Below are 24,144 nucleotides of genomic sequence, written 5' to 3'. Positions count from 1 at the left end.
TCAAATTAGCCGATGTTCAAGAGTAAACAAATGACATTATCATCCAATACATGTCCATCTGGCCAGTCTAATACGCAGTCACGAATGGGTTCACATTATTTATGCAATTATTACAATAATGCAGTAATCTGCATAACAGTAAATATTCTGTTTTTGTGTGAATAAAAATTCAAAATGGAAAGCAAGCATAATATAAGAGGGGCCTGGAGATGTGACTAATGAACAGAGAAAATGTTATTTTAGTGCTAGGAATGTCTGCATTGTTTATTCTGGACCCTATTTTGAAATTGGTATCTTGAAATTTGCATGAAATTGGCCAAATTACCGATTTCTGACCACTATTGGGTAGTTGAAATAGGTAAATGGAAGGTTTCTCCTACTCGGTCAACAGATAGAAGGAATACTAGCGAAATAGCTATGAGTTTGGTAGACTGGAACAATGGAATGGGCCAAAAATAGGACGTAAAGTGGTGAAAATCGCCGATGCGTAAATATCACCGTAGGGTTAAGTGTATTCTAACCTGACCACTCTGTAATCTGGCAAAATCACTAATTCGGCACCCTACAGGTCTCGATGATGCCGGATTAGTGATGGCCCACCTGTATTGAGTTGTCATGCTCCAGCTAAATGTAAACAGGTGCATATCTACTGATGGCAGAGTAAGGTTATATTACATTAGGTTATTTTAGGTTGTTTTTGCATTTTGTTTAAAACTAGGGCATCCAGCTTCTTTTCATTCATAACATTCACAATCAATTATTTCTTCACATCCATACTACACTTTTATTCATTCAAAAAATCTTATACTTTGTCCTTTTAGTAAAAACAACAAAGGAAAAAATTTTAAAGGTGAGTGTGAATGTGCCTGGGTATAGTATGGATGTGAAGAAGTTCTGTGATGACTGATCCACATAATCCTGCTGTTTCCCACGATGCTGCCACCTATTAGTCAGTCAGACATGTCCACTGCTTCACACTCCATTGGCACACCTACGATTCACCATAAAAAGCCCTCCCATTGAGCTACACTGCCATTGAGTTTAACCTTAACATTGAGCTGTGTACTCAATTTTGTTCACTCCTGCTGAGAAAAGGTGATAGAATTTTTCATAATAAACTTTCTCTCATACTACTGACTTCACCTGTCCATGATAGCAATTTCAGTACATTATGTAACCATGGTGTGCACAGATAATGCTTCTCAAACTGATGTTGACATTCACCATGCCTACTGAATTTACGTTCTTCAATAAAAGACAGTTGTTGTTCTCTAAATGGTGTTTCTCACACAATCCTCTGAAGACTATGCAAGGGGATAAATATGCTTCTCTTCTGAGTGTATACCTGGAGAGCGTTTCAGGGGTCAACACCCCCGCGGCCCGGTCAGTGACCAGACCTCTTGGTGGATCAGGGCCTGATCAACCAGGCTGTTACTGCTGACTGCATGTAGACTGATGTACAAACCACAGCCCAGCTGGTGTGGTATAGGAATATGAAGTATTTTGAAACTTTTATTAAGCCTTGCCTTTAACCCCTTGTTAATTCTACCTGATGTTACTGTTTGCATTTATGCAGTGAGGTAATACTAAAGTTTATTTAGTCTCTCATTCTAATCTGTCATGTATCTTGTTATTTCTAATTTACTAGTTCATCCACAGGTGTTTGGAAGTCGCAATGGCCTCGGACATTGTTGCCTGGTTTGAATTTCTCCTGAATCCTACATTATTAGAGTCTCACCTGAATCAAACAAATCCTGGTAAGTTGCTATATTATTGTACCACGAAGATACAGTAATTTCTAATATTGCGTGTCTTTTTATGAAATTATTTCTTTATTTCAGCAAACTTGTATAATAATAATAATAATAATAATAATAATACAGTGGAAGCCTGTATTGTCCAAGTTATTTAACTGCTTTTTGTTCGTCTCTTTCACCCTTTCACTCTCGAGACCTTTGCTCACAAACTTGCTGTCAGTGTCGAAGAATTTAAAAAAAAAAAAAAATTCTGATGAAATGATATAGAATCTTTTCCCAATGGTAATAACACCAAAAGTACGAAGTTGGCAATTTTGTCCAATTTGAGCCCTATTTTTGGCCAATTCCATTGTTCCAGTCAAACAAAATCAGCTATTTCGCTAGAACTTTATTTTTTCTATTGATTGAGTACAAGAAACTGTCCATTTACCAATTTCAACTACCCAGTAAAGTGATCAGAAATTGGTAATTTGGTCAATTTCAACATGTATTGGACGCATAATGTGATTTCTTTACTCTTGAACATCGGCAAAAATCGAACATTTCCCCTACTTTAAGCTCAATTTAAAGGTTTTTTTAGTCAAAAAACCATTCAAAATTATCTCTATTTCTGAAATATATCTTCCATTCTATCAAATGAAACCAAGAAAACGAGAACACATCCATAAATACCATACGAAAATACACTGTAAAGTCGGTGTTTTAAAGATACAGCCTCATCAGTACGGCCACTTGATACTGGAATTTCGCAGGGAAGTGTCCTTGGACCCTTGCTCTTCCTCATTTACATCAATGATCTTCCAAACATATCCCAACACCTGAAACCCATTCTATTTGCTGACGACACGACTTATGTCATCTCCCACCCTAATCTTGCCACCCTCAACACCATTGTTAATGAGGAGCTGCTCAAAATATCAACTTGGATGACAGTCAATAAACTTACACTTAACACTGGCAAAACCTACTATATTATGTTTGGTAGCAGAGCAGGTGTTGTGCAACTTAACATTAAGATCGACAACAATCTAATTGCCAGACATAATGAGGGCAAATTCCTTGGCCTATACCTCGACAACAACCTAAATTTCAGCACCCATATCTAACACATAACAAAAAAAGTATCCAAAACGGTGGGGATCCTCTCCAAGATATGATACTACGTACCGCAAACTGCCCTTCTCACACTATACCATTCACTTATATATCCATACCTCACCTATGCTATCTGTGCTTGGGGTTCAACTGCAGCAACACACCTAAAGCCAATAATAACCCAACAAAAAGCCGCAGTAAGAATAATCACTAAATCCCATCCCTGGCAACACTCCCCCCCCCCACTCTTCATAGCTCTAAACTTACTCCCTGATCAGAACATCCACACTTACTACTGTGCAATCTATATCTACAGGACCTTAAATTCCAATATTAACCTTGACCTAAAATGCTTTCTTGATAGTTGTGACAGGATCCACAGGCATAACACCAGACACAAACATCTCTATGACATTCCCCGTGTTCGGCTAAACCTTTACAAAAGTTCAATGTATTTCAAAGGACCTAAAATCTGGAACACCCTACCTGAAAACTCTAGAACTGCAGACACATTCATCACTTTCAAAACTGCAGTTAGAAAACATCTTATCTCCCTGATCCACCCCGACAACTAACTACATGATAACCACCTGGTGGTTCACAATTACACTCACTCACCCACTGACTGTAAACCCAGAAATACTAATCTTAATCTTAAAATAATGAATCCTAACTAGTCATAAGTTTGCCTATGTTACTCAAATATAGACACCTTGTATTGTGCCAAAACAAAAGCATTCACATTGCTAAACTCAAAATTATGATGTAGTCACTTAGCCTTAATACTATAATCTGTAAGGACTTAATGTTAAGAATTAATCTAAGTCTGCTTGAAATGCCTAGCCATGCTAGGTGTCCTAGTGGCCCCCTCTGTAATTAGTATTTTATAACATGTAAACCACACAATACCCAAAACCTGTAAACCCCACATTGTAACCATTATAGAATAAACTTGAATTGAATTGAATTGAATTTGTGTACACATATTGGCTTCTGTTGCTGAGGTATGACTTTAGGTAGTCGAGGAAGTTCCCTCTTATACCATAGTGCGCCAATTTTATGTGGAGCAAATCGTGGTCAACTGTATCAAAAGCTTTTTTGTAAATCAGTGAAGATCCCCAGTGGGACTTCTTTTTTCTCTTGTGCAGTATATTTTTGTTCTAGCATGTGTATAATAGCATCATTTGTATTTTTATTAGGCCTGAACTCAAACTGACAGGGGTTGAGTATGTTGTGGGAGATGAGGCAGTAATAGATTCACTTATGAATTAATTTTTCAAAGATTTTAGAGAGAGAGGGTGTAAGTTGGATATTGGCCTATAGATATTCAAGTCTGGTCTCCTTTATGTATCGGGGTGAATCTTGCTATTTTGAGAACTGTAGGGAAGGTAGAGGATTCGATGGATTTGTTAAAGAGTGTTGCAATGATTGGTGACAGCGCTTGCAACACTTTTTTTGTATATAAAAGGTGGTAAGGTATTTAACCCTTTCCCTCTCCCAAACTTGTTCTCAGGGTCGAACATTTTTCGGGAAAAAAAAATTATTTTTTTTCTTATGAAAAGATAGAGAATCTTTTGCCGATCATAGTGGCACCAAAAGTATGAAATTTGATGGAAAACTTACAGAATTTCTTGCTAAGTTAGCGGTCTCGATGATGTTTACACATTGGCGATTTCACCCACTTTGAGCCCTATTTTCAGCCAATTCCAGTGTACTAGTCGACAAAAATCATAACTATTTCACTAGAACTCCATTTTTTCTATCGAATGATTTCAACTATCCAATAAAGTTGTCAGATATTAGCAATTTTGCCAATTTCACACAAATTTTAAAAGATGCCAATTTCCAAATAGGGTCCACAATAAACAAGACAGACATTCCTGGCACTAGAATAACATTTCCTCTGTTCATTAGTCATGTCCCCAGGCCCCTCTTACATTTCTTTTGCTTTCCACTTTGAATTTTTATTCTCACAAAAAATAGAAGATTTACTGTTATGCAGACTACTGCATTAGTGTAGAAATGGTATAAATAATATCAGCGCTCTTGTGAAAGAATATTAGACTTGCCATCTGATGTGTATTGGATGCATAGCATGATTTGTTTACTTTTGAACTTTGGCAAAAATCGAACATTTCTGCTACTTCGAGCTCAATTTCAAGGTACTTTTCATTTTGAAACCAATGAAAATCATCTCAATTTCTGTAATATGTCTTCCATTCTATAAAATGAGACCAGGAAAACTAGAATACAACCATAAATACCATACGAAAATACACTGCAAAGTTGCTGTTTTATACCAAAAACACGGTCAAAGTTTTTTTTCTCATTACGAATTTACTAACATTTTTCACTAAGGTGTTTGAGGAGGTAGATCATGGTAATGAATATGATATTGTGTATTTGGACTACAGTAAGGCTTTCGATATTATGGAAACTTAAGGCACACAGAATAGGAGGAGAAATTTTTTCCTGGGTAGAAGCATGGATGACAAATAAGCAGCAGAGAGTTTGCATAAATGGGGAGAAATCAGAATGGGGGCACATCACAAGTGGTGTTCCTCAGGGGTCAGTGTTGGGCCCGTTGTTGTTCACAATTTACATAAACGACATAGAGAAGGGAATAAGTAGTGACATAAGCAAATTTGCTGATGACACCAAAGTAGGCCATCCAATTCATTCTAATGAGGACACTAGAGCACTCCAGGATGATTTGAATAGACTGATGCAATGGTCGGAGAAGTAGCATGGGTCAGTAGGCCTGTTGCAGTGTTCCTTCTTTCTTATGTTCTTATGTCCCTCTTAACATAATGATAAACGGATCACCTATCACAAAACTCACAGAGAGAAAATTCTTAGGAATCCACCTTGATAATAGACTCAAATTTCAATCACGTACAACAAATTTCCAAGAAAATTTCCAAGACCGTAGGCATACTATCGAAGATACGGTACTATGTTCCACAGCCAGCCCTCCTGGCCCTATATCACTCACTCATTTACCCCTATCTCACCTATGGAATTTGTGCATGGGGCTCAACAACAATAAACCATCTCAGACCATTAATTACCCAACAAAAAGCTACAGTAAGAATGATAACAAATTCCCACTACAGGCAGCACACTCCTCCAATATTCAAAACTCTAAACCTACTCACCGTACAAAACATCCATACTTATTATTGTTCCTACTACATACACAGAACACTTAACTCGGATATAAACCCTCCCCTCAACCGTCTCCTTACCAACCTCAACAGAACACATGACCATAACACAAGGCACAGATCACTCTTTGATGTTCCTCTTGTCCATCTCTCACTGCAAAAACTCAATGCACATAAAAGGCCCAAAAATCTGGAATTTATTACCTGAGAATATAAAAGAAATACTGTCTGCTTATAAATTCAAGTCTCTTCTTAAAAATCACTTGCTCACCCACAACTAAATAAATACTGAATAACTGTATCTCATAAATGTTTAACCTGTGACCCTATCAAACTTATTTTTTTTTTAATTACACTACCTAACAGAATACTCCATTCTATTGAATGCACAGCAACTCAGCGAATTACCATATGACCTGTCTTTGAAATATTCATTTGTGCTTAATTGTTGTTTACTGTATATTTTGACCACTGAATATATCATTGCTTAATTAATCTTAAGTTAATTTTAAGCCTGCCCATAATGCTCTGCATACAAGGGGCTTTTGGCATGTTACACTTAACCACTGTATTTCTTTGTACATCTATGTATCATGTCCAAATTAATGATAAATAAAAAATAAATAAATAATAAACTTGCCTTCCTCTTGCCTCCTACGTGTCTGTCATTCACCAACAACTCAAGTCAAGTCTAATCAATAAAGATAAGTCAATGAAGGTAAGTCTGATGTTAAATGTTCATTTATCCATTTTATTAGTGCTTTATATTTATATACTGTATTTGTCATTTTTTTCTGTATGTATATTTATACATATATGTATTTAATTTAAAAAAAAATTTTTTGTTAATACTTTTGGCTGTCTGAAATGGATTAATTGGATTTCCATTATTTCTTATGGGGAAAATTAATTCGACTAACAGCTAAGTCGTCTAAAGGCTAGCTCTCTGGAACGGATTAAAGCCATTGGTTGAGGGTCCACTTTACCAACAAGAGTCTTCAGTAAAGGTAAGTGTGATCTTATTATTGCTTTTCTATATTGATTTGTCATTGTTTTCTGTTTGTAAATCTTTATTTAATCTCTAAAAAAAATTATTTTTTGTTAATACATACTTATGGGTGTCTGGAATGGATTAATTGATTTACATTATTTCTTATGGGAAAAATGGTTTTGGTTTTCATGAATTTTGGTTTTCAGCAGACACTCTGGATTGGATTAATCACGAAAACCAAGGGTCCACTGTAAATGACTAATTTTAATGATAAATGAACATTACATACCTTTATTGAAGACTTTTGTTGGTGTATGGAAGAAGGCGAGGAGGGGAGAGGGAATTGAGGTTATTGTTTGGAAGGGGAATTCCTCTCCATAAGGACTTCAGGTATCAAAGCCCTATCTGGGGTTACTTCCCCTCATTGTCTTTTATTGGTACTAGGACCAGCTTGAGAGTCACTGCACCCCCGTCGCACAAAAAATCTGTCCAGAGAGGCCTGTTTCTGGAATCTCTTTAACCCTTTGACTGCTCTGGTCCTATATATACGTTTTACGAGCCACCATGTTTGACGTATATATACTCATAAATTCTAGCGGCTTCAAATCAAGCAGGAGAAAGCTGGTTGTTCTAGCGGCTTCAAATCAAGCAGGAGAAAGCTGGTTGGCCCACATGTGAGAGAATGGATCTGTGTGGTCAGTGTGCACCATATAAAAAAAATCCTGCAGCACGCAGTGCATAATGAGAAAAAAAACTCCGACTTTTTCTTTGTAATTAAAATGCTGACTTTGTGGTCTATTTTTGTACAGTATTTATGGTTGTATTCTTGTTTTCTTGGTCTCATTTGATAGAATGGAAAGCATATTATAGAAATAGAGGTGATTTTGATTGGTTTTACTATGAAAAGAACCTGGAAATGGAGCTCAAAGTAGGGGAAATGTTTGATTTTTGCCAATGTTCAAAAGTAAACAAATGTTTTCATTTTCCAATAAATGTCCAAGTAGCCATTCTAATATGCAGTCATGAATGGGTTGACATTATTTATACAATTATTACAATATTGCAGTAGTCTGCATAACAGTAAATCTTTTATTTTTTGTTTGAATAAAAATTCAAAATTCAGAGGGGCCTGGAGATGTGACTGATGAACAAAGAAAATGTTATTTTAGAGCCAAGAATGTCTGCATTGTTCGTTCTGGACTCTATTTTGAAATTGTCATTTATTATAATTTTCATGAAATTGGCCAAATTGCAAATTTCTGATCACATTATTGGGTAGTTGAAATCGGTAAATGGGCACTTTCTTGTACTCAATCAATAGAAAAAATGTCATTCTAAAGAAATAGCTATAAGTTTGGTTGACTGGAACAATGGAATTAGCCGAAAATAGGGCTCAAAGTGGGCGAAATCGCCGATTTGTAAATATCGCCGAGGTCAATAACTTCGCAAGAGTGTAATTCTGTCAGTTTTCCATCAAATTTTGTTCTTTTGGTGTCATTACAATAGGAAAAAGATTCTCTTATCATTTCATAAGAAAAATAATTTAATTTTTTTTTTGGAAATTTTGCGACACCAGGAGACACCTCAGGATTTGGGGTTGTGACAGTCAAGGGGTTAAGATTTGCCTAAAATGGGGCAAGACATTGTCATTGAGCATGTTGCAGATATGGCTTGCAACAGTTTTGTTATTGTGATAATTTTCCACAAAACTTTGCAACTCACTCCACTTTGCACGCATGTGCTTAATCACTGAAGAAAGCACATTCTCCCCTTTCTCCTCCTCCTCCTCTGAAGCAATTTCTTCAGCTGCAATCTGTTGCTGTTCTAGTTGAAGGTCTTGCAGCTCTTCAGTAGTTAGCTCTTCCCTGTGGTCTTCCACCAACTCTTCCGCATCCCATATATCCTGGTGAGCTCAGCCACAAATGAGCCACTTTCATGTTTTGCTACAAGTTCTTTCTTGAATTCTGTTGTGTTTCTCATGTTCTATACCAAAGGACTGCCACTCTGAACTTTCTTTTGCCCCATGGTGGCTTATTTCACAGTTGCAATCAAGAAACAAGCACAAAAACCAATAGATGAATGCACGGAGTATTGCTAACTCAATGAGAGATAGAGGCAGACTGAGTCTGGTACATGTGAGAAGCGGCGTCCCGGGTGGGTGGATGCGTCTGATATGGATGATTTCCGAGCGGATGTACGAAACCTGGGGGAAAATTTAGCTGAAAAAAGTGTTTGAAATACAAATTGTACGATTTCCGCACTGGACAAAACCCAGGGGTCCACTGTATCTCTCTTATCACATGAAATATATTAGCCAAATGTTAATACGTATTGGAATTAGAATGTTCTGGTAATTCTGACTGTAATTATAGTCTTGGTTATGATAAGTATGAGGAGGCCATCACTGTAATACGTAGAGTTTTGAATTACAAAATTTTAATACTATACAGGTCAGCCATCATCAATCCGGCATTATCAGAACCTGTAGGGTGCCGGATTAGTGACTTTGCCGGATTACAGAGTGGTTAGGTTAGAATACAGTGGACCCCCGCTTAACGATCACCTCCAAATGCGGCCAATTATGTAAGTGTATTTATGTAAGTGCGTTTGTACGTGTATGTTTGGGGGTCTGAAATGGACTAATCTACTTCACAATATTCCTTATGGGAAAAAATTCGGTCAGTACTGGCACTTGAACATACTACTGGAATGAAAAAAGTTCGTTAACCGGGGGTCCACTGTACACTTAACCCAACAGCGATGTTTACGCATCGGCACTTTAACCCAATTTATGCCCTTTTTTTGGCCCATTCCATTGTTCCAGTCTACTAAATTTATAGCTATTTTGCTAGTACACCTACCATCCGACTTACGACCGAGTTCGGTTCCGAGAAACCGGTCATAAGTCGAAATGGTCGTAAGTCGAACTTTACTACTGAATATCACAAAACATTTTTGTAATGACTTTATTTTATTGTTTTATTTTGGTATTTCATGTTTTACTTTACTTTTTATATGGTTAGTACTGTATTTTATACTGTAAGGTTTAGGATAAACACTGTGTACAACACAAATAATTGTTTATTTCCCAGAAATTCGGCATAAAAAACACGGCCGTAAGTCGAGTGGTCGTAAGTCGAGCAGGTCGTAAGTCGGATTGGTAGGTGTATTCTTTCTATTCTGTCGACTGAGTACAAGAAACTGCCCATTCACCTATTTCAGCTACCTAATAAAATGGTCAGAAATTGGCAATTTGGCCAATTTCACACATTTCAAAGATGCCAGTTTCAAAATAGGGTCCAGAATAAGCAATGCAGATATTCCTGGTACTAAAATAATATTTTCTCTATTCATTAGTCATGTCCAAGCCCCTCTTATACATTTACTCTTGCTTTCCATTTTGAATTTGTATTCACACAAAAAGTAGAAGGTTTACTATTATGCAGACTACTGCATCATTGTAATAATTGTATAAATAATGTCAACCCATTCATGACTGTTCATTAGACTGGCCAGTTGGACAGGTACTGAACGGTGACATCATTTGTTTACCCTTGAACATTGGCAAAAGTTGAACAGTTCCACTACTTTGAGCTCAATTTCAATGTGCTTTTCATCGTGATACCAGTCAAAGTCATATCTCTTTCTGTAATATATCTTCCATTCTATCAAATGAGACCCAAAAAACAAGAATACGACCATAAAAACCATGCGAAAACATACTGTTAAGGGGCGGCTAATGGCTGAGAAGTGAACTTTGTTATATATCCTCCAATTTCTTTCATTTCTGGTGTATGTTAAGAAGCATCTTTCCATCATACATTGCCCAGGTTTCAATAAGATAGCCCAACAAACAACTGAGAAAGAAAAAATGACAAAAATTATATATGGCAAGCCCAAGCCAGGTACTGGAAATAAGTCACTTTGACTTTTTTGGGTTGTCCTAGGTTCTCTATCATATGCTGCTATGTATGATTATGTAACTGCATTTGTGTATACCTGAATAAACTTACACACAAATCAAAAACAAATTGTTACATTTCAAAAATAAATTCACCAGTTTGTAAAACAATCATTTTTTTATGTTGTTTGTGAAATTCATTGCATTCCTATCATTATTAATGCCGATGTGTTAAGATATACAGTGGAACCTCAAATTTCAAACGTATCGCTTATCGAACTCTTCGAAAATAGAACCCTTTTTTCAAACCAACTTTGTCCCTATTATTGAACCCGCCCCTGTTTTCGAACCGCCAGGTACCGGACCTGTCTGGCGGCCTGCTTTGTCAGTGTCCCCACACAGGCGCCGTGAGCCAGTCTGGTTTTGTTGATGCTTGAGTGAGCACTAACCTGCACTCTCATTCAAACATTTTATGATTATTTCATTGTGTTTAGTGCTTGTGGGACTGTGAAATAAGCTACAATTGGAGCAATGAAACTTGCTAGTGGTACCCTTGTGGTAAAGAAAGTGACAAACACCATAGATGTGAAGAAGGAAATAATACAGAAGTGGAATGATGTCCAAATGTTTGTGGAGAAGTACCACCCTGAGCAAGCTGAAACAAGCCATCTTTGCAACAAGTTCAGTGACAGAACCATGTCCCATTTTAGGGAAATCTTAAAGAGGCACCAGAAACAGAGGACTGTGGACAGTTATTTTGTGAGACAGGGGTCCAGTGACTCTCAAGCTGGTCCTAGTGGCATTAAAAGACAGAGAAAGGAAGTAACCCCAGAGAGGGCTTTGATACCTGAAGTCCTCATGGAGGGGGATTCTCCTTCCAAACACGAACCCCAACTCCCTCTCTCTTCCAGATGCCATCACCAATCTTCAATAAAGGTAAGTAAAATGTTATTTTATATGTTTATTTAAATTTATTAATACATAATTGAACACTATATTTGTTGTATGTATGTAAAACTATAATTAATCTCTATGAAATGTATTTTTTTTTTTGTAAATATTTTTGGGGGTTGGGAACGGATTAATTGTATTTCCATTATTTCTTATGGGAAATATTGCTTTACTTTTCAGACTTATCAAATTTAGAACTAAATCCTGGAATGGATTAAGTTCGATATTTGAGGTTCCACTGTAAATGAATGACCTACTTCCAAGATAATCAACGAAAATGAGCGCGCACCGAAAAAAAAAAATAGAGAAAATAGCTTTTTAGTTTCAGCTTCATGGTGCATTACGAGTGTATAGTGGAACCCCAGATTTTGTACTTAATCCGTTCCAGAAGGTCATTCTAAATCCGAAAAGTCCAACAACCGAAGTAATATATCCCATAAGAAATAATGTAAATACAATTAGTCTGTTCTGGACACCCAAAAATATTCACAAAAAAATTTATTTTTTAAAGACTAACTATAGTTTTACATACAGAAAACAATGATAAATATAAACATTACATACCTTTATTGAAGACTTGTTGGCATATTGAAGAAGGTGAGGTGGGAAGAGGGAGTTGAGGTTATTGTTTGGAAGGGGAATCCCCCTCCATAAAGACTTTAGGTATCAAAGCCCTCTCTGGGGTTACTTTCCTTCTTTGTCTTTTACTGACACTTTCTTTGCCAGGATGGAAAAGATTGTTGATTTCAACTTCCCATGCATTCTGGTAAGCTCAGCTAAACTTTCGCCACTTTCATATTTTTCTACAATCTCTTTCTTTAATTCTATCATGTTTCTCAATTTTTTTACCAAAGGGCTGGCACTAGAAACTTTGGGTCCATGGCAGCTTATTTCGTAGTCACAATCAATAAACAATCACAGAAATTGTGAAATGTTTTGGATGAATTCTCACTCAACCAGTGACACGCCGGACTGAAGCGGCATCCCGGCGGGTGGACGTGTCTGACACATGCGATTCCCGGGACAAGGTCTGAAATTTGAAGCAAAATTTCACACAAATAAAGTGTCTGAAATCTGAAAAGGCCGATATCCGGTGCGTGCAAAATCCAAGGTTCCACTATACAGTGGACCCCCGGTTTACGATATTATTTCATTCCAGAAGTATGTTCAGGTGCCAGTATTGAACGAATTTGTTCCCATAAGGAATATTGTGAATTAGATTAGTCCATTTCAGACCCCCAAACATACACGTACAAACGCACTTACATAATTGGTCGCATTGGGAGGTGATCGTAAAGCGGGGGTCCACTGTATATCATAGTTAGCCCTGTACTACACTATGTTTTCTCTAGTATAAGCCCCAAGACAGGGATAGAAGAATGGTACTTTTATCCCATATCCTCTAGCGGTAACTTCATACCTCCTTCAAACTGCTCGGTATTATGCCAAATATTATTCATTCTGGAGTATTTACCTTGTTTTTATGTTACAGTGGAACCTTAGTTTTTGTGATTAATTTGTTCGAGAAAGTCTGATGAAAACCGAATTGTACGAAAATTGAAATAACATTTCCCATAAGAAATAATGTAAATCCAATTAATCCATTTCAGATACCCAAAAATATTAGCGAAAAATACATTTTATAAAGAATAACTGTAGTTTTACATACAGAAAACAATGAGAAATAAATATAAATGACTAATGAAATGGATAAATAAACATTTAACATCACTTTTACCTTTATCAAAGACTCTTGTTGGTGTATAGAAGATGGCGAGGAAGGGAGAGGGAGGAGAGATTGTTTGGAAGGGGAATCCCCCTCCATAAGGACTTCAGGTATCAAGGTCCTATCTGGGGTTACTTCCCTTCTTTGTCTTAATGGCACTAGGTCCAGCTTGAGAGTCACTGGACTCCTGTTTCACAAAAAATATGTCCAGAGAGGTCTGTTTCTGGCGTCTCCACAAAATTTTGCAACTCATTCTACTTTGCACTCAACTAGAAACAAAGCCAGACTGAGTCAGAATGCATGGGATACTTTGTGAGGGCATGGGCAGGCAGATGTGCTTGGTACGGTGGACTATTGTCAGCTCTATGAAAACCAAGCAGATGTACGAAAACTGGGACAAAATTTTGACGAAAAAAGTTGTTGAAATCCAAATCCTATGAAAACCAGAGCATACAAGAACTGAGGTTCCACTGTATTTATATTGTTTATTATGTCATATTAGATCAGTTGTGATAGGTAAATAAGCTGTAGTGTTGATATCAGTGTAATAATTAAGCATATTCCTTGCATCATGAGACTCGGGAATTCCTGCTGACGTAAGCAAATGTTTCCAGACGGTTCCTGATTGGCTCTCAGACTCCATAATAGCTCCACCCACTCTGTTATGATACCAAATCATGAATTATTATATTAGATAGAATAATAAAAGAAATAAAAAAAAATGGGAAAAAATCTGAAAATTGACCACATGAGAGCACACATGCTATGGGTGGCAGCATCACCATATATGTTATAAATGACTATAATTCCTTGTAGGAACAGAGTACAACAATGATTCTTATACCAGTGTGTTGCCAAAGTCTTAAGCTATTTTCTATATGATTAGCTCAATTTTCGTTTTTTTTTTTTCCAAATTGTTTTTTACTTTGTGCACCACATGCTTTAGCCACCCCTAAGTCACTGTTTTACACCACGGTCACAGTTTTTTTTGTCATTATGTGCCGGATGCTGCAGGATTTCTTTTATATAGTACACACCACACAGACCTATTCTCTCGTATGTAAACCAAAATTTACTGGTCACATCTTATCTGAGTGAGCTGAGCTTATGGCAACTGACAGTGGCTTCAAAGCCACCTTACCTTTTTTGGACAATGTATGGTGTATGTGCTTTACACAATGAGGAACATTTCTTTTATTCGTTGGAACCATGGCCATGGCTAAAAGTAAGCAGGTTATAACAATAAATGGAGAAAAAGAAATTGGAATGACTTATGCAGCAAGTAGTGCCACCAGACAGTAACAGCAAGTTGGTGTGGCAACCCCAGAAATTTGAAATTATGCTAGCCGAAATTAGTGCTGGATTACTGATGGAGCCGAATTACTGATTGCCGGATTAGTGATGGCCGACATGTAGTGCACTGTATCTTCATATTATTGCTAAGATTCACTGTAGTGTATATCTTTGATGTACAAAGATAAGCTTATTGGTATTCTGTCAATATATAAGTTTATAAATATTCTTCAAGCAGTACATATTGTATGTTTTTAACAAGAAACTGAATTCCTTATTTTATATATGGAGCACAGGGAGCCTTTCCATACTAAGAGTGAACAGTGAGATAACAGTTATGTTAAAACTGATACAGTGAACATAAAAATTATTAATAAAATTGATTATTACCATTTTTCAGAGCCATCTGCAATTGGTCTTATTATTCAGTTCATATACAACAGCATCAAGAGAACTGAGGGAAATAATGAGGTGCGTATTTTATTATTTTTTTTTTTAAATTCTGAAACGTGTGTGAATGAGACTCCTCAGATTGCTGTAGAACATTCTCTTTTATTTGTACAATAATGCTCAAAAAGTAGTAAGTACAAACTTTCAAATTCAGACTTGAATTTGGTGGACAGCAACCATCCTAGAAGTGTGGAACAGAAGCCTGTTAAACATTTTATGCTGGCAAAATTACTGCTCTTCCTAAATGATTAAAGATTTTACTTCTTTGCAAAGGTTACAATGTGTCATTACAATTTAGATTAGTTAAGTACAAAGAAAACCATTATCATGCTCAGGCATTTTGGGTAGACTAATCCTAGTACATAATAACTACTTACGTCTAGACAAGATTAGAGTGGTTAACTTTTTAATAAATATTTATTTTATCTTAATACTAATATGAGATAGTCAAGGTGGAGGTTCATAAGAATAATTATCTTGAAGTTGCACATAATAAAAACAATATTACAATTAATGGCTTATTCAGTAATATTTTATGGATTGGCAGGTGTTATAATAGACTATTTTTATTTAATTAACACATCAGCTGTTTCCCGAAAAAGAAAAACTTTCATCATCATTCATTCCATCACTGTCTTGCCAGAGGCATGCTTACACTACAGTTATAAAACTGCAACATTAGCACCTCTCTTTCACCCCTCCAATCAAAATCATCTCTATTTCTGTAATATGTCTTCCATTTTATCAAATAAGACCAAGAAAACGAGAATACAACCATAATCACTATAAGAAAATGCACCTCAAAGTTGGCGTTTTAATCTAAAAATCCTTCATGCACTGAGTGCTGAAGGATTTTTTTTCATACTGCATACTGACCACACAAACCCATTCTTTCACTTGTGGGCCTACCAGTTTTCTCTCACTTGATTTGAAGCCAGTAGAATTTTGGAGTATAAATACAGTAGGGCCCTGCTTTACGGCGTTTCGCTGTGCAGCGTTCCGCTAATACTGTCATTTCAAATTATGACCAAAACTCTCTATACGGCTCCCCCCACCTGACTTTCTAATACAGCCACTGCGCTCCACTCGGTTTGTTTACATGTTATGTGAGATCCGTGAGCACTATGTCTCTCCATTATGTCTGGAAATTCCAAAATTTCAAGTGTTTTTAAAAGTTATTTCATATTTTTTGTATATATATTTTTTTCAACAAACCGGCCCTATCCCACCAAGGCAGGGTGGCCCAAAAAGAAAAACGAAAGTTTCTCTTTTTAAATTTAGTAATATTTTATATATACTTTTTTTTTTTTTTTTTTTTTTTTTTTTTTTTTTTCCAACAAGTCGGTCGTCTCCCACCGAGGCAGGGTGACCCAAAAAAGAAAGAAAATCCCCAAAAAGAAAATACTTTCATCATCATTCAACACTTTCACCACACTCACACATTATCACTGCTTTTGCAGAGGTGCTCAGAATACAACAGTTTAGAAGCATATACGTATAAAGATACACAACATATCCCTCCAAACTGCCAATATCCCAAACCCCTCCTTTAAAGTGCAGGCATTGTACTTCCCATTTCCAGGACTCAAGTCCGACTATATGAAAATAACCGGTTTCCCTGAATCCCTTCACTAAATATTACCCTGCTCACACTCCAACAGATCGTCAGGTCCCAAGTATCATTCATCTCCATTCACTCCTATCTAACACGCTCATGCACGCTTGCTGGAAGTCCAAGCCCCTCGCCCACAAAACCTCCTTTACCCCCTCTTTCCAGCCCTTTCGAGGACGACCCCTACCCCTCTTTCCTTCCCCTATAGATTTATATGCTTTCCATGTCATTCTACTTTGATCCATTCTCTCTAAATGACCAAACCACCTCAACAACCCCTCTTCTGCCCTCTGACTAATGCTTTTATTAACTCCACACCTTCTCCTAATTTCCACACTCCGAATTTTCTGCATAATATTTACACCACACATTGCCCTTAGACGAATTTTCTGCATAATATTTACACCACACATTGCCCTTAGACAGGCCATCTCCACTGCCTCCAACCGTCTCCTCGCTGCTGCATTTACCACCCAAGCTTCACATCCATATAAGAGTGTTCGTACTACTATACTTTCATACATTCCCTTCTTTGCCTCCATAGATAACGTTTTTTTACTCCACATATACCTCAACGCACCACTCACCTTTTTTCCCTCATCAATTCTATGTACTCTGATAATTATACTTATGTATACCTGTATCTAAATAAACTTACACACTGTGCTGGCATGCAGGTACATATTAAATCGGTAAGTGTGTCTTATGTCTTGAGATATCATATTAGTAATGATAATAATAATCACTGAGTCTCATTAAATGTCGTATATTATGTTAATATACACATTTTCTTTAATCCATCTATGATATTTTTTCAAAATTATGTAATAAACACTATACATAACATTAAGATGATAAATACACCTCACAGTAGAATAAATAAACATAAATATGAGATGTGGTAGCCAGACAACTTGTACAAGTGATGGCAAGAATAACATTTTCTCTAGTCCAACATAAGAGAAAATGTGTTACTGGGGGTATCTGTAGAAGATTATTCCTTTCGTATGTAAGTTTATTCAGGCATACACAAATACAGTTACACAGATTATCGTACATAGCAGCATATGTGTAAAGTACCTAGGATAACCCAAAAAAGTCAGACAGTGACTTATTTCCATTGCCTTCACTCAGAGCTTCATTTCTTCTAAATGGTGTTACATGAGAATGGGAGTGTTCCTCTTTGTTTATTCTACCGTATCAATGTATTTACAATGTGTTTACATTGAAGCATATATGTGAACAGTATTTAGATAAAGGTAGGGAAGTTTTTATTTCATTTATGGATTTAGAAAAGGCATATGATAGAGTGGATAGAGGAGCAATGTGGCAGATGTTGCAGGTTTATGGAATAGGTGGTAAGTTACTAAATGCTGTAAAGAGCTTTTATGAGGATAGTGAGGCTCAGGTTAGGGTGTGTAGAAGAGAGGGAGAATACTTCCCGGTAAAAGTAGGTCTTAGACAGGGATGTGTAATGTCACCATGGTTGTTTAATATATTTATAGATGGGGTTGTAAAAGAAGTAAATGCTAGGGTGTTCGGGAGAGGGGTGGGATTAAATTATGGGGAATCAAATTCAAAATGGGAATTGACACAGTTACTTTTTGCTGATGATACTGTGCTTATGGGAGATTCTAAAGAAAAATTGCAAAGGTTAGTGGATGAGTTTGAGAATGTGTGTAAAGGTAGAAAGTTGAAAGTGAACATAGAAAAGAGTAAGGTGATGAGGGTATCAAATGATTTAGATAAAGAAAAATTGGATATCAAATTGGGGAGGAGGAGTATGGAAGAAGTGAATGTTTTCAGATACAGTGGACCCCCGCATACCGATGGCATCACATAGCGATTAATCCGCATACCGCTTGCTTTAATCGCAAAAATTTTGCCTCACATACCGCTTAAAAACCCGCTCACCGATTTTCGTCCGAGACGCGTCCAATGTGCAGCCTGAGCCATGCTCACATGTTCCGCCGGTGGCATTGTTTACCAGCCAGCCTCCGCGGTAACATCCAAGCATACAATCGGAATATTTCGTATTATTACAGTGTTTACGGTGCTTTTTCTGGAAAATAAGTGACCATGGGCCCCAAGAAAGCTTCTAGTGCCAACCCTACAGCAATAAGGGTGAGAATTACAATAGAGATGAAGAAAAAGATCATTGATAAGTATGAAAGTGGAGTGCGTGTCTCCGAGCTGGCCAGGTTGTATAATAAACCCCAATCAACCATCGCTACTATTGGTGGTACAGCTGCTGCTGCTGCTGCACTGTCAGCTGCTGCTGCTGCTGCACTGTCTGCTGCTGCTGCTGCACTGTCAGCTGCTGCTGCTGCTGCACTGTCAGCTGCTGCTGCTGCTGCACTGTCAGCTGCTGCTGCTGCTGTAGCATCATTTGCTGCTGCTGTAACATCGTCTGTTGCTGCTGTAGCGTCGTCTGTTGCTGCTGTACCACCGTCAGCTGCTGCTGCTGCTGTAGCATCGTCTGCTGCTGCTGTAACATCGTCTGTTGCTGCTGTAGCATCGTCTGTTGCTGCTGTACCACCGTCAGCTGCTGCTGCTGCTGTAGCATCGTCTGCTGCTGCTGTAACATCGTCTGCTGCTGCTGTAGCATCGTCTGCTGCTGCTGTAGCATCGTCTGTTGCTGCTGTACCACCGTCAGCTGCTGCTGCTGCTGTAGCACCGTTGTTGGTGTGGCTTATTGAGAATACCAAGAAACAATTAACCCCAGAGGATTTGCCACCCAGGATAACCCAAAAAAGTCAGTGTCATCGAAGACTGTCTAACTTATTTCCACTGGGGTTCTTAATCTTGTCTCCCAGGATGCAACCCACACAAGTCGACTAACACCCAGGTGAACAGGGAAAAATGCCTGGAACTAGTGCTCATATTGGTGAATTTAAAGCCAGCAAAGGTTGGTTTGAGAGATTTAAGAATCGTAGTGGCATACACAGTGTGATAAGGCCTGTTCTGGAAGAAAATGCCAAACAGGACCTACAGTACTCAGGAGGAAAAGGCACTCCCAGGACACAGTGTCTCATCAGTCATTGCTGCATCTTCAATAAAGGTGTCATTTATTCTTCATTTAGTAGACTAGTACATGCACAATATATACTGTGCATGTACTACTCTACTATTGTGCATGTATCCTTCTCTTTGTGTGTGGGAAAATGTATATTTCATGTGGTAAAAATATTTTTTTCATACTTTTGGGTGTCTTGCACGGATTAATTTGATTTCCATTATTTCTTATGGGGAAAATTCATTCGCATACCGATTATTTCGCATAACAATGACCCCTCTTGCATGGATTAAAATCGGTATGCGGGGGTCCACTGTACTTGGGAGTTGACGTGTCGGCGGATGGATTTATGAAGGATGAGGTTAATCATAGAATTGATGAGGGAAAAAAGGTGAGTGGTGCGTTGAGGTATATGTGGAGTCAAAAAACGTTATCTATGGAGGCAAAGAAGGGAATGTATGAAAGTATAGTAGTACCAACACTCTTATATGGATGTGAAGCTTGGGTGGTAAATGCAGCAGCGAGGAGACGGTTGGAGGCAGTGGAGATGTCCTGTCTAAGGGCAATGTGTGGTGTAAATATTATGCAGAAAATTCGGAGTGTGGAAATTAGGAGAAGGTGTGGAGTTAATAAAAGCATTAGTCAGAGGGCAGAAGAGGGGTTGTTGAGGTGGTTTGGTCATTTAGAGAGAATGGATCAAAGTAGAATGACATGGAAAGCATATAAATCTATAGGGGAAGGAAAGAGGGGTAGGGGTCGTCCTCGAAAGGGTTGGAAAGAGGGGGTAAAGGAGGTTTTGTGGGCGAGGGGCTTGGACTTCCAGCAAGCGTGCATGAGCGTGTTTGATAGGAGTGAATGGAGACGAATGATACTTGGGACCTGACGATCTGTTGGAGTGTGAGCAGGGTAATATTTAGTGAAGGGATTCAGGGAAACCGGTTATTTTCATATAGTCGGACTTGAGTTCTGGAAATGGGAAGTACAATGCCTGCACTTTAAAGGAGTGGTTTGGGATATTGGCAGTTTGGAGGGATATGTTGTGTATCTTTATACGTATATGCTTCTAAACTGTTGTATTCTGGGCACCTCTGCAAAAGCAGTGATAATGTGTGAGTGTGGTGAAAGTGTTGAATGATGATGAAAGTATTTTCTTTTTGGGGATTTTCTTTCTTTTTTGGGTCACCCTGCCTCGGTGGGAGACGACCGACTTGTTGAAAAAAAAAAAAATCAATGTAGAGACAACTTGTACACAGTGTAACTTGTACACAAACCAGATGTGTACACCTGGTTTGTTTACATAACTCTGTGCCTGTCCTCTCTCATGTACTCATTCCCTCTCTCTCTCTTTCATTTATTCGTTTTATCTCGTTTACTCACCTCTGACCCTACATTAAGACTACAAATATTTTAAGGTAAGTAATGGGTGAACTGTATGTGCATTTTATCACTCTGGGACGCTTAAATGTCATAGAATATTGTATGGGTGGAATGGCCTGGTATGGTAGCCTGGCTGGCTACCATACATACTACACTTGATTTCTTACAGTAAATACTACTCATCTCACCCTAGATTAAGACTACAAATATTTTAAGGTAAGTAATGAGTGATCTGTATGTGCATTTTATCACTCTGGGACACTTAAATGTCATAGAATAGTGTGTAGGTGGGGTGGCCTGGTATGGTAGCCTGGCTGGCTACCATACATACCACACTTGATTTCTTACAATAAATACTACTCGTCTCACCCTAGATTAAGACTACAAATATTTTAAGGTAAGTAATGAGTGTAGTATATGTGTATTTTTCTTTTTTCTTTTTTTTTTATGCCTAGTTCTATTGCTAACTTAATATATGTTAGTGTAAACTTGTTATCTAGTATTTGTATGCATTTGTAAGTGGAAAAAAGGGTGTTCCACTTTACGGCGATTTCCGCTTTATGGCGGTAGCCTGGAACCTAACCTGCTGTATAAGTGTACGTCAAAAACACTGGCTCGTAAGACGTACATGTATACAGTAGACCATTATTTAACACGGTAGTTACTTTCATGAAAACTGTGTTAGGTAAAACCATATTAGATGAACTGAAGAACTTATAGGAAAAATACGGTTACGTTCCTGAGAGCCCCAAAAAAGTCAAACAGCTTTTTTTAGGCATCCACATCTTATAAAAAATAAAAGTGAATATGTAATTGTAGTTCATTGTTGTGATGTATTATGTTGTTTTTACTGCTTAAGACTACAAATGTAACAGAAATAATAGTATTTCTTACCTTAAATTGTGGGCACTGGTGTTTGTGGATGATTGTGAAGAGAGTGGAGAGTTATGTTGTGGTCCTACTGGGCTGAGGTGGATGGTAGAGGATCTGGTACTGAAGTTGATGGTTGTACTGGAGTGTCTAACTTTAAGTCATTCAGTCAATCAAGTAATTCAGTAAGTCAGTCAAGTCATTCAGTAAGTCTGTCAAGTCATTCAGTAAGTCTCAAGTCATTCAGTAAGTCAGTCATATGATTCAGTAAATCAGTCAAGTCATTCAGTAAGTCAGTTAAGTCATTCAGTAAATCAGTAAAGTCATTCAGTAAATCAGACAAGTCATTCAGTAAGTCAGTCAAGTGATTCAATGAGTCAGTCAAGTCATTCAGTAAGTCAGGCAAATCAGTCAGTAAGTCAGTCAAGTCGTTCAGTAAGTCAAGCGATTCAGTAAGTCAGTCAAGTGATTCAGTAAGTCAGTCAAGTCATTCAGTCAGTCAGTCAAGTCATTCAGTAAGTCAGTCAAGTTGTTCAGTAAGTCAGCCAAGTCATTCAGTAAGTCAGTCAAGTCATTTAGTAAGTCAGTCATGTCATTCAGTAAGTCAGTCATATCATTCAGTAAGTCAGTCAAGTCGTTCAGTAACTCGGTCAGGTCATTCGGTAAGTCAGTCAAGTCACTCAGTAAGTCAGTCACTCAGTAAGTCAGTCATTCAATAAGTCAGTCAGTCATTCAATAAGTCAGTCAGTCAGTAAGTCAGTCAGTCAGTCATTCATTCAATAAGTCAGTCAGTCATTCAGTAAGTCAGCCAGTCACACAAACTTATGTTTACCTATTTTTTATGTGTACAAAGTAACACTTCATTATGGCCACAGGAAGTCTTGTCTGATATCTTTGTTTCCTTCATTAATTCTAAGACTTAAATGCTCACACCTTTTCTTGCCACTTTGAGCAACACTAGTATGCCTACTTGGAGTCATGATTGCTTGGCAGATACAAGATATAGCAATTAAAAGATCAAAACAATTCACAATCACAAGCTTGTAGCAGAGAAGTTGGACTGGGCACGCATGAAGTACGAATGGTGGAGTGGTGTTGGGGGGGGGCTGGGGACGGTGGGAAGTCTTCACCACTGATCCACAACAAGGCAGCCGCTTGAGGAAAAGGGAAGTTTTTTTCCTTCCCATAAACTGAACCTTGTTAAATTCATCTTACGACGTGTTACATAAAATTGTGCCACAATTCTTCAATCATGCTATACCCAAATCATACCAAATAAACTCATGCTAAATGACGGTCTACTGTATATACGATTGAAATAGTCAGAGTTAATCTCACTCCAAAACTTTTTCTTATTTTCAACAAAATTTGTTGATAACATCTCACCCACTCTCTCATTTGCTCTCTTTTTACATTGCTTCACCACTCTCTTAACCCTTTGGCTGTTTCGGTCGTATATATACGTCTTACGAGCCACCATGTTTGACGTATATATACTCCAAAATTCTAGCGGCTTCAAATCAAGCAGGAGAAAGCTGGTAGGCCCACATGTGAGAGAATGGCTCTGCGTGTTCAGTGTGCACCATATAAAAAGATCCTGCAGCACGCAGTGCATAATGAGAAAAAAAAAACTCCAACTGTTTTTTTGGATAAAAACGCCGAATTTATGGTGTACAGTGGACCCCCGGTTAACGATTTTAATCCGTGCAAGAGGGGTAATTGTTATGCGAAATAATCGTTATGTGAATGAATTTTCCCCATAAGAAATAATGGAAATAAAATTAATCCGTGCAAGACACCCAAAAGTATGAAAAAAAATTTTTTTTTACCACATGAAATATTAATTTTAATACACATAAACTGAAAAAGGCATGCACACTTACATGACACTTACTTTTATTGAAGATCTGGTGATGATTGATGGGATGGGAGGAGGGG

At 37.7% G+C, this 24,144-nt stretch overlaps 1 protein-coding gene across 1 annotated transcript in view; it reads left to right on the top strand.

Annotated features, from left to right (window-relative positions):
• The window catches only part of LOC128689965 (integrator complex subunit 8-like), an 80,555-nt gene that overhangs the window by 28,161 nt on the left and 28,250 nt on the right, over positions 1-24,144 (top strand). The window contains exons 2-3 of the mRNA XM_070088708.1: positions 1,660-1,757; positions 15,282-15,352. Of these exons, the coding sequence (XP_069944809.1) occupies positions 1,676-1,757; positions 15,282-15,352 (153 nt within the window). The 5' untranslated portion in view covers positions 1,660-1,675. The remainder of the gene's footprint in view (positions 1-1,659; positions 1,758-15,281; positions 15,353-24,144) is intronic.

This window comes from Cherax quadricarinatus, chromosome 25, assembly GCF_038502225.1.
Source record: "Cherax quadricarinatus isolate ZL_2023a chromosome 25, ASM3850222v1, whole genome shotgun sequence".
Lineage (NCBI taxonomy): Eukaryota > Metazoa > Arthropoda > Malacostraca > Decapoda > Parastacidae > Cherax > Cherax quadricarinatus.
Note: the sequence above shows the minus strand (reverse complement) of the source record. Positions and strands in the feature narration are given on the sequence as shown.